General features: G+C 52.6%; 1 protein-coding gene across 1 annotated transcript; it reads left to right on the top strand.

Annotated features, from left to right (window-relative positions):
• Positions 1–2,986: 2,986 nt before the first annotated feature.
• LOC119970692 (inhibitor of growth protein 2-like) lies at positions 2,987–9,496 on the top strand. Its single transcript, XM_038805715.1, is given in 4 exon segments — positions 2,987–3,223; positions 8,596–8,935; positions 8,937–8,980; positions 8,983–9,496. Coding segments are annotated over 4 exon segments (798 nt in total). The 5' UTR covers positions 2,987–3,087; the 3' UTR covers positions 9,261–9,496.
• The last annotated feature ends 1,119 nt before the right edge of the window (positions 9,497–10,615 follow it).

Raw genomic sequence — 10,615 nt, 5'->3', positions numbered from 1 at the left:
CCCCCCCCCCCCCTTTAACCTTACTTTTTAGGACACTACAGGCAATTTAGCATAGCCAATCCACCTAACCCGCACATCTTTGGACTGTGGGAGGAAACCAGAGCACCCGGAGGAAACCCACGCACTCACGGGGAGGACGTGCAGACTCCGCACACTATCAGAACAATGCAGGGATACCAATTCAGGGATGGCTAGTAGTAATGCTGCATGTCAATCTGATGTTACAGCTTGTGAATTAATCTGTCCAGAAATAAGTATATCTGATATATTTGAAGATTCTGAGGATAGTACTAGTACAACAGAATCACGTGAAGAAATGTTAGTGGATAAATGCGATGCTGAATGTCAATCTAATTTTCAAGATAACACTAAAATGTGCTGGAGGGAGCGCCGTGAGGAGGATACAGAGTTGCTTCAGTGTGATCTCGACAAGCAGAAAAAAGAGAAGTGATCTCTTCGAGATGTATCTCCTTTCACTGTGTGTTTTCACAAAAGCAAGTGGGACAGCACCCGCTCAATGCAATCTAACCAGGACGCTCAAAGAGAGAGAGAATGATCAACGAAGAATGGTTGAACTAATTGGACATCTGACAGAAATAAGATTTGGAGACAAAATTGATCGCTATCACAGGCATCGTAAGAAAAAAAAGAGACTTCAACACAGTCTGTGAAGTGATTTGACCACTTCTTGGTTCCTGTGGCACAGGGACAATTCTGGCATTCACAAGGACATGCCACCATCAAAATCATCAAATTCACCAACCCACCAAGAGAGACATTTGACCTCGCTGTTTGATTTTTTTTGGACTCACACATGTAATTTAGACTTATTGTTTAATCACTGTTTTCCTGACTTGTATATACCTTAACTTATCTACCTGTTTTGTGTTAAATTTTCTTACTGTACAGAAAAATGTAACATATAAAAAAGGGGGATGTGGTGATGTTCATCACTGTAAATACACAAGGGGTTAATGTACATACATGTAGAATAGTTAGACACTAGAGGGAGCATCAGAGACATCATACACACACACTCAACCAATACATCAGTTAGATAGGACACGACCAATGGGCACTCACGATACTCACAGGTGACACGACCACGTGAGGGCATTACACCAACTCATATATAAAGGACACCACACACATGATCTGCCTCTTTGAAGTGGAGACAGTCAGAGAGTACAGAGACAAGGTTGATTCGATATCATTCCCACCACGTGGAGTGTAGCAATCTGGTTAGTCAGTCTGAGGAGCTATAGGATTTACAGTGGTGTTGAACCCAAGTTATAGTAGTGTATATAGTTTAATAAACGTGTTGGAGTTGTCTTCACGTCTGATCCTTCCTGTGTCGAGTGCAGCACAAGGAAGCTGCTTATGCTACACCTAAATAGCATAACAAGATAGGGATTATGGATCAAAGGCAGTTTTATGAATTTAGGTCACAGATCAGCCAAGGGACTGAATGGCCTACTCGATATTGTGGCCATGATTAGATTGGTAAAGTGGAACCAAGGTAAAGTGATCTTGCTGTCCAACAGTGGTCGGCATTTTTAGCAGGGATGAATTCTTGAGGTTGTCAAGCCAGGTTTGTGAGTGGCCAGATAGGAGCCTCAACCTTGGGAGGAGATGCCAGTGTCTGGGTGAATATGTTTTATCATCACTTTGTAGATGTGATGTGGAGATGCCTGCGTTGGACTGGGGTGAGCACAGTAAGAAGTCTTACAACACCAGGTTAAAGTCCAACATGTTTGTTTCAAACACTAGCTTTCGGAGCACTGCTCCTTCCTCAGGTGAATGAGGTGAAAGCTAGTGTTTGAAACAAACATGTTGGGCTTTAACCTGGTGTTGTAAGACTTCTTACTTTGTAGATGTGGGTAGAATTCAACCTTCTCTGCTTCTCTTTGCTTGCCATTTAGTCAAGATTCACCTGGCGGATTTTGGAGCTACTTTCTTATCCTCAGCCACTTTCAGAAACACTTTTTCAGAGCGCTGGGTAGTTCCAGCATGTTGCAAGATTTCATTGGCGGGGCTGTTTGCAAATCTCATTAGCATAATGTGTTCGTAAACCTGACCGTGCCCCATTTTTTTCATTAACTTAACAAAAAGGCAAAGCTTTTGAAAGGCCTTCCGTGTTCGGGATGACTTTATTGACCCGCGCTCCCACTCCATGTCGCTGAACTCTGGAGACCACAATAGTAATGTGGTTGCACTGATGGTGATATAAAAGGGTCGGCGGTGGTGATTTAGGGTAGGCATTCTGAAGACCTGTTTACTAGGCTACACACAGAGAACGCAGTTTCTCTCCTCATAGCGCCTAGGGGAAAGTCCCCGGACCCGTGGACAGTGAGTGTCTCGCCTTGAAGCGATCGTCCCTGTCTGCAGGGCCTGCACTGAGAGCGCTACGATGTTCCCGGACTGAGCGCGCGGGCGCAGACGGGGCAGCCGTCCAAGCTGGAAGTTACGCAGGTAATGTACGGAGTACATCAACAGCACGGGGCTCATTCTCAGAATGTCGTTTTTTCCCCCACACCGGCGGTTATTATGACCGCCAGTTGCTATGGTGACCGACCGTGAAAGGGATGGTGGGGTCCTTCCTCCACATCCAGTCAGCAATTCAAAACTCATTCCGATTCGACTCTTTGACTGGAAAGATGGGACGCGAGAATGAGATTTAATTGCTTTCTTGACTTTCTTGCCCTTTCTTGAAGGGCTGATCGGCATAATGCGCGAGCAGGGTGAGTGCGTAGGCTTAGGCGCGGGCTAGAGAGCCGGATGAGCGGCAGGCAGGGTGAGTGCGCAGGCGCGGGCTGGAGAGCCGGGTAAGCGGCAGGCGCGCAGCGGGCGGGGTGAGTGCGCAGGCGCGAGCCGGGTGAGCGGGCAGGTTGGCTGGCAGGTGGGGTGAGTGCGCAGGCGCGCGCGGGCGGAGTGAGTGCGCAGGCGCGAGCCGGGTGAGCGGGCGGGTTGGCTGGCAGGCGGGGTGAGTGCGCAGGCGCGCGCGGGCGGGGTGAGTGCGCAGGCGCGCGGAGACCGCAGAGTTTGTTTGGGACCGGAGAGGTTGGGCCCGGGGCCGGTACCATTACCATGCTCGGCCTCACGCAGTGCCCCAAGGCCCGGCTCTCCGGCTACGTGGAGGATTACCTGGAGAGTGTGGAGGCGCTGCCACTGGAGTTGCAGCGGAGTGTCTCTCGACTGAGGGAGATCGATACCCGGTACCGTGGTGAGAGCGGGAAAGGGAAGAGAGGCCCGCGGGGGGCGAGAGAGAGAGACCGGGAGGACGAGAGGGAGGGAGCGACCGGGGGGGGGGGGGGGGGGGAGAAGAGGGAGCGACCGGGAGGGGAGGGGAGGGGGGGGGGGGGGGGGAGAAGAGGGAGCGACCGGGAGGGGAGGGGAGGGGGGGGGGGGAGAAGAGGGAGCGACCGGGAGGGGAGGGGAGGGGGGGGGGGGAGAAGAGGGAGCGACCGGGAGGGGAGGGGAGGGGGGGGGGGGGAGAAGAGGGAGCGACCGGGAGGGGAGGGGAGGGGGGGGGGGAGAAGAGGGAGCGACCGGGAGGGGAGGGGAGGGGGGGGGGGGGGGAGAAGAGGGAGCGACCCGGGGGGGGGGGGGGGGGGGGAAGAAGAGGGAGCGGGGGGGGCAGAAGAGGGAGCGACCGGGGGGGGGGGGGGGGGGGAAGAAGAGGGAGCGACCGGGGGGGGGGGGGGGGAGAAGAGGAGCGACCGGGGGGGGGGAGAAGAGGGAGCGACCGGGGGGGGGGGGGGGCGGCAGAAGAGGGAGCAACGGGGGGGAGGGATAGGAGGGAGGGGGAGGCAGAAGATTGAGCGGGGGGGGCAGAAGAGGGAGCGACGGGGGGTGGGGAGGCAGAATAGGGAGCAACGGGGGGGGGGGGGGTGGAGGCAGAAGAGGGAGCAACCGGGGGGGGGGGGGGGTTAGAAGAAGAGAGACAGCGGGGGGAGGAAGGCAGGAGAGAGACTGGGAGGTGGGGGCGAGGTGAAGAGAGAGACGGGGGAGAAGAGAGAGAGGGGGAGAAGAGAGAGAGAAGTGGAGGGGGAGAAGAGAGGGAGCGGGGTGGCGAGGAGAAGAGATGAGTGAGGAGGAAAGAGAGGGACGGGGGTGAGGAGGAGAAAGGAGTGATGGGGCAAGTAGGGAGAGAGATAGTCAGGACACGGGGAGGGGGGGTCGAGAGAAGAGAAAGAGAGACGGGGTAGCGAGGAGACGAGAAAGACGGGTGACTAGGAGAAGAGAAAGAGAATTGGTGGCGAGGGGAAGAGAGAGTGAGACAGGGGAGGGGGTGAGGAGAAGAGCGAGTGAGACAGGGGAGGGGGCGAGAAGAAGAGAGAGACCCGGGGCTGTGAGAAGAAGAGGGAGTGGAGTGGGGGGGGGGGGGGCATGGAAAAGAGGGAGAGACTGGGGGTGGGGAGACGATGGGGAGGGGGGGTGAGAAGAAGAGAGAGAGACTGGGTTGCGGTGGGGGTGAGGGAGAGACAGATACTGGGGGAGTGCGAGGAGAAGAGAAAGTGGGGGGGCGAGGAGAAGAGAGACTGGGTGGGGGGGGGTCAAGGTGAAGAGAGAGACCGGGGAGGTGCAGAATAGGAGCGGCAGAAGAGGGAGCGCGGGGGGGGGGGGGGGGGGGGCAGAAGAGGGAGCAACGGGGGGAGGGATAAGAGGGAGGGAGGGGGAGGCAGAAGATTGAGCGGGGGAGGAGAAGAGGGAGCGACCGGGGGGGGGGGGGGGGGGGGGAGAGGCAGAAGAGGGGGGGGGGGAGAGGCAGAAGAGTGGGGGGGGGGGAGAGGCAGAAGAGGGAGCGGGGGGGGGGAGGCAGAAGAGGGAGCAACGGGGGGGAGGGATAAGAGGGAGGGAGGGGGAGGGATAAGAGGGAGGGAGGGGGAGGCAGAAGAGGGAGCGACGGGGGGTGGGGAGGCAGAATAGGGAGCAACAGGGGGGTGGTGGAGGCAGAGAGTGAGCGAGTGGGGGGGGTTCGAAGAAGAGAGACAGCGGGGGGAGGAAGGCAGGGGAGAGACTGGGAGGTGGGGGCGAGGTGAAGAGAGAGAGAAGTGGAGGGGGAGGCAGAAGATTGAGCGGGGGGGCAGAAGAGGGAGCGATTGGGGGGGGGGAGCGGCAGAAGAGGGAGCAACGGGGGGGAGGGATAGGAGGGAGGGGGAGGCAAAAGATTGAGCTGGGGGGGCAGAAGAGGGAGCGACGGGGGGTGGGGAGGCAGAATAGGGAGCAACGGGGGGGGGGTGGAGGCAGAAGAGCGAGCGAGCGGGGGGGGGTTAGAAGAAGAGAGACAGCGGGGGAGGAAGGCAGTGGAGAGACTGGGAGGTGGGGGCGAGGTGAAGAGAGAGGGGGGAGAAGAGAGAGAGAAGTGGAGGGAGAGGCAGAAGATTGAGCGGGGGGGCAGAAGAGGGAGCGACGGGGGGGTGGGGAGGCAGAATAGGGAGCAACCGGGGGGGGGGGGGGGGGGGGTGGAGGCAGAAGAGGGAGCAACCGGGGGGGGGGGGGGGGTTAGAAGAAGAGAGACAGCGGGGGGAGGAAGGCAGGAGAGAGACTGGGAGGTGGGGGCGAGGTGAAGAGAGAGACGGGGGAGAAGAGAGAGAGAAGTGGAGGGGGAGAAGAGAGAGAGAAGTGGAGGGGGAGGCAGAAGATTGAGCGGGGGGGGGCAGAAGAGGGAGCGATGGGGGGTGGGGAGGCAGAATAGGGAGCAACCGGGGGGGGGGGGGGGGGGTGGAGGCAGAGGAGGGAGCGAGCGGGGGGGGGAGGAAGGCAGGAGAGAGACTGGGAGGTGGGGGCGAGGTGAAGAGAGAGAGGGGGAGAAGAGAGAGAGAAGTGGAGGGGGAGAAGAGAGAGAGAAGTGGAGGGAGAGAAGAGAGGGAGCGGGGTGGCGAGGAGCAGAGAAAGAGAGATGGGGTGGTGGCGAGGAGAAGAGAGAGATGAGTGAGGAGGAAAGAGAGGGACGGGGTGAGGAGGAGAAAGGAGTGATGGGGCAAGTAGGGAGAGAGATAGTCAGGACACGGGGAGGGGGGGTCGAGAGAAGAGAAAGAGAGACGGGGTAGCGAGGAGACGAGAAAGACGGGTGACTAGGAGAAGAGAAAGAGACGTGGTGGCGAGGGGAAGAGAGAGTGAGACAGGGGAGGGGGTGAGGAGAAGAGCGAGTGAGACAGGGGAGGGGGCGAGAAGAAGAGAGAGACCCGGGGCGGTGAGAAGAAGAGGGAGTGGGGGGGGGGGGGCATGGAAAAGAGGGAGAGACTGGGGGTGGGGAGGGGGGTGGGTGAGAAGAAGAGAGAGAGACTGGGTTGCGGTGGGGGTGAGGGAGAGACAGAGACTGGGGGAGTGCGAGGAGAAGAGAAAGAGGGGGGCGAGGAGAAGAGAGAGACTGGGGGGGGGGGTCAAGGTGAAGAGAGAGACGGGGAGGTGCGAGGAGGAGAAGAGAGAGATGGTGAAGAGGAGAAAGAGAGATGTAGGGCGGGGGGTAAGGAGGAGAAAAGAGGGATGGGGGGGCAAGGAGGAAAGAGAGAGATAGTCAGGAGACCGGGGGGGGGGGGGGGGGGGGGGGGTCGAGGGGAGATGCGGGTGCGAGGAGAAGGAAGGAGGAAGAAAGGGGCGAGGGGGCGGGCGGCGAGGAGGAAAGAGGCGGGGGCAGGGAGAGGGACGGGGTCTGGGGAAGAGAGAGTCATGTTGTGGGGGGCAGGTTGTAATGGGGGGGGGGAGAGAGACACGGCAGGGAAGGAGGGGTAAGAGATTGCAGGACGGGCAGAGAGCGAAAGCTGACGGGGAGGGGGAAAGAAAGACATCGGGGAGGGGGAGAGAGAGATTTATGGCAGGTTAGCTTCTGCTGACCACCATATTAAGGGTGTAGGTCTGAACTACCATGATTTTGTTTACAATAAAAGCCTTTTATAATTGTGAAGACGTCTATCAGATCACCACCACCTCTCCCCCCTCTTCAGAAGACCATAACCCTTTACTCTTCAAAAAACTATCTTTACCGTGAAAACATTTAATGAAGGAGCCTCAACTACTTCACTGGGCAGGGAATTCCATAGATTTACAACCCTTTGGATGAAGAAGTTCCTTCTAAACTCAGTCCTAAATCTACTTCCCCTTATTTTGAGTCTATGATCCCTAGTTCTGCTTTCACCCGCCAGTGGAAACAATCTACCCGCACCTATCCTATCTATCCTTCATAATTTTATATGTCTCTTTAAGATTCCCCAGCTGGCTTCTAAATTCCAAGAGTACAGTCCCAGTCTACTCAGCCTTTCCTCGTAATCCAAGCCCCTCAACTCTGGGATTAACCTAGTGAATCTCCTCTGCACACCCTCCAGTGCCAGTACGTCCTTTCTCAGGTAAGGAGATTAAAACAGAACACACTACTCTAGGTCTGGCCTCAACACCGTATACAATTGCAGCATAACCTCCCTAGTCTTAAACTCCATCCCTCTAGCAATGAAGAACAAAACTCCATTTGCCTTCTTAAGCACTTGTAAACCAACTTTTTGCGACTCGTGTACTAGGACACCCAGGTCCCTCTGCACAGCAGCATGTTTTAATATTTTATCACTTAAATAATAATCCCTTTTGCTGTTAATCCTACCAAAATGGATAATGTAACATTTGTCAATATTGTATTCCATCTGCCAGACCCTAGTCCATTCACTCAAACTATCCAAATACCTCTGCAGACTTCTAGTATCCTCTACACGTTTTGCTTTACCACTCATCTTAGTGTCGTCTGTAAACGTGGACACATTACACTTGGTCCCCAACTCCAAATCACCTTTGTAAATTGTGAACTATTTGGTGCCTATAGCCTATTCTTGTCAGTGACATTTTTGCCTTACTATTCCTGATTTTCACCCAAATGGATTCAACGTTATCCTCCATAGCACCGATGTCATCCCTCACTACTGCCCAGATGTCATCCTTAAATAACAAAGCTACAATAACTCCTTTACCATCCACTCTATCCTTCCGAATAGTTTGATAGTGTTCTAGAGAAAAGAGTCGCAGGCTCTTGGAAAGAGCACCCTATTTAAGCCCACGCCTCCACCCTACTCAGTAACCCCACCTAACATTTTTGGACATTAAGAGGAATTTGTCATAGCCAATCCACCTAACCTGCACAACTTTGGAAACCGGAGCACTCAGAGGAAACCCACTCAGACATGGGGAGAGCGTGCAGACTCTGCACAGACAGTGACCCAAGCCGGGAATCGAAACCTGGGACCCTAGAGCTGTGGAGGAACTGTGCTAACCACTGTGCTGCCCTTGATTTTCTTTTTTGATTTACATTTTGAAGCCGGCTGGTGTTTATATTGCTGCAATTGTGCTGACTTAGCATAAAAAGACAAGTCTGCAATGGCAGTGAGACACAATGTAACAGCCATTTAAAAAACAAGGAGGACTAATTTGTTCTTCACTGTGTCTGTGTAGCTTCTCTACACGTATAAATTTCTGTCGGGGTCAAATGTAGTTTAATGAGTTTATTTAAATACACTGGGAACTGATTGCAGGCCAGAATACTGATGAATGTTAAAATAGCATCGTGTTCATCATTTCCTAATTTGCAAACTTAGATTTATTTCCCTGTTTCAGACGTTTTGAAGGAACTTGATGATGCTTATGAAAAGTATAAGCAGGAAACAGACATTGCTCAAAGGAAGCGACTGCTGCATCATCTCCAGCTAGCGCTAATTAGCAGCCAAGAGCTGGGAGATGAGAAAATTCAGATCGTCACACACATGAGTGAACAGGTGGAAAATTGTGCACGGGAGATGGATAGTCACTCTGACTGTTTTGAGGACCCAACTGAACATGAGAAGTCTACCGAGAAGGTCAAAATGGAGGTGCCTCAAACGGAAAGGCCTTCCAGAAGGCTGCGCAGACCGAAAAATGGCGAAAACCGTGAATTGTGCCATATTGGTAATGAAATGAGAGGGAGAGGAGCCTCCTAAAGAGAAAAAATCGAAATCTGCGAAGAAGAGAAGCGCTCAAAAGCTAGACCAGAAAGGGAAATCTCCCCTATTGACTTTCCAATTGATCCTAATGAACCCACTTACTGCCTCTGCAACCAGGTGTCCTATGGTGAAATGATAGGTTGTGATAATGACGAATGTCCAATTGAGTGGTTTCATTTTTCATGTGTAGGATTAACGTACAAGCCAAAAGGTAAATGGTACTGTCCAAAATGCAGAGGTGATACTGAAAAGACTATGGACAAATGCATAGAAAAATCAAAAAAGGATAGGAAGTCGAGGTAGTGCCAACCTTAAATTTTAAAAGATTTTCATAACTTCTGTCATCATGTACAAGAACATTAGCTTAAATTGTATGTAACTATGCAATCATTTTTACTATGGTATTAAACATTGCTGAATTTTCATTTGTGTATAGACTCGTGCACGGAGGCAGTATTTGTGTAGATATGCTTATTTAAACTTTTTACATAGGCAGAAATGTGATATTCATTTAGTTAATAAATCTGGAATGAAATGCTCAACTTGTTAGTAATGAGCCTGATGTCTTTTGAGGAGGATCTCTGCTTGGTCTGGCCAATATGTGACTCTTAAATGCCCTCTGAAATGGCCTAGCAAGCCGCTCAGTTCTAGGTGGCTCATGACCATTTACTCAAGAACAGTTGGGGATGGATAATAATACTAGCATTGCCCATGACACACTCATCCCAAGAACAAATAAGGAGAGAGCTATTAGTGGATAGACTGTGTATGGTTAATTGACAATGTTGTGTCTGTGGTTTGGCACTTTTGTGGACTGCAGTGCTGGCATAATGTTGGAGATTCAAGCTACTGATCTCACGCCATAGGCTGAGGAAAATCGGAGGGCCTTTAACCTGCCTGTGTCAGTTAATAGTATCGATATGCTATCAATAATAGCATCGGCATATGTGACCTCTCCGACCCTACCCAACTATCCATTCAGCTGCAGGCATGTCTTGGGCTAGGAAGAAAAAATCATTTTATGTCCATACAATATTCAATAGCAGTGTTTTTCAAAAGTTTTTCCCGGGACCACTTTTTGCCGACTGATCTTTACAACACATGCCATGTTCATCTACCTTTGGTCCTCATGATCTAACTTGAATCAGGTTCAAAGTATCCAGTGCTGAGTAAAGCAAGCATTTTGTTGCTATTGCCCTTCAAGATGACCTACATGTGTGAGGTTGAATTTTCCATTTTCATAAAGATGAAGACGGCACAAAGGAACTGCACCTAATAATGTAAATTGCCATCTCCTTTCTTTAAATTCATTTACGGGATGTGGGCGTCGCCAGTTAGGCCAGCATTTATTGCCCATCCCTGAAGGGCAACTAGGGACCCTCACCAGTAGCTATCTGAGTCTGGCTGCTTCTTTTCAGAGAATGATCCGTCTTCACAGTCCTTGTACCAACAGCTAAACAATGGAAGCAGCTCTCTCCATGATTTGGCGCCACAAGCACATACATGGAGGGTGTTTGACCATACCCGGTGTATGTACAGGGTGTGTGATCTGCTCTCTGCTGCTGCTTCTGGCTGAAAGACTGCACACAGCCTGTTTTCTTTTAATTTAAAGGGCTGTGGCGGCTGCCATTCTCAATTTAACAGCCAGTAGCAGCTGT

This window comes from Scyliorhinus canicula, chromosome 8, assembly GCF_902713615.1.
Source record: "Scyliorhinus canicula chromosome 8, sScyCan1.1, whole genome shotgun sequence".
NCBI classification, from domain to species: Eukaryota; Metazoa; Chordata; class Chondrichthyes; order Carcharhiniformes; family Scyliorhinidae; genus Scyliorhinus; species Scyliorhinus canicula.
Note: the sequence above shows the minus strand (reverse complement) of the source record. Positions and strands in the feature narration are given on the sequence as shown.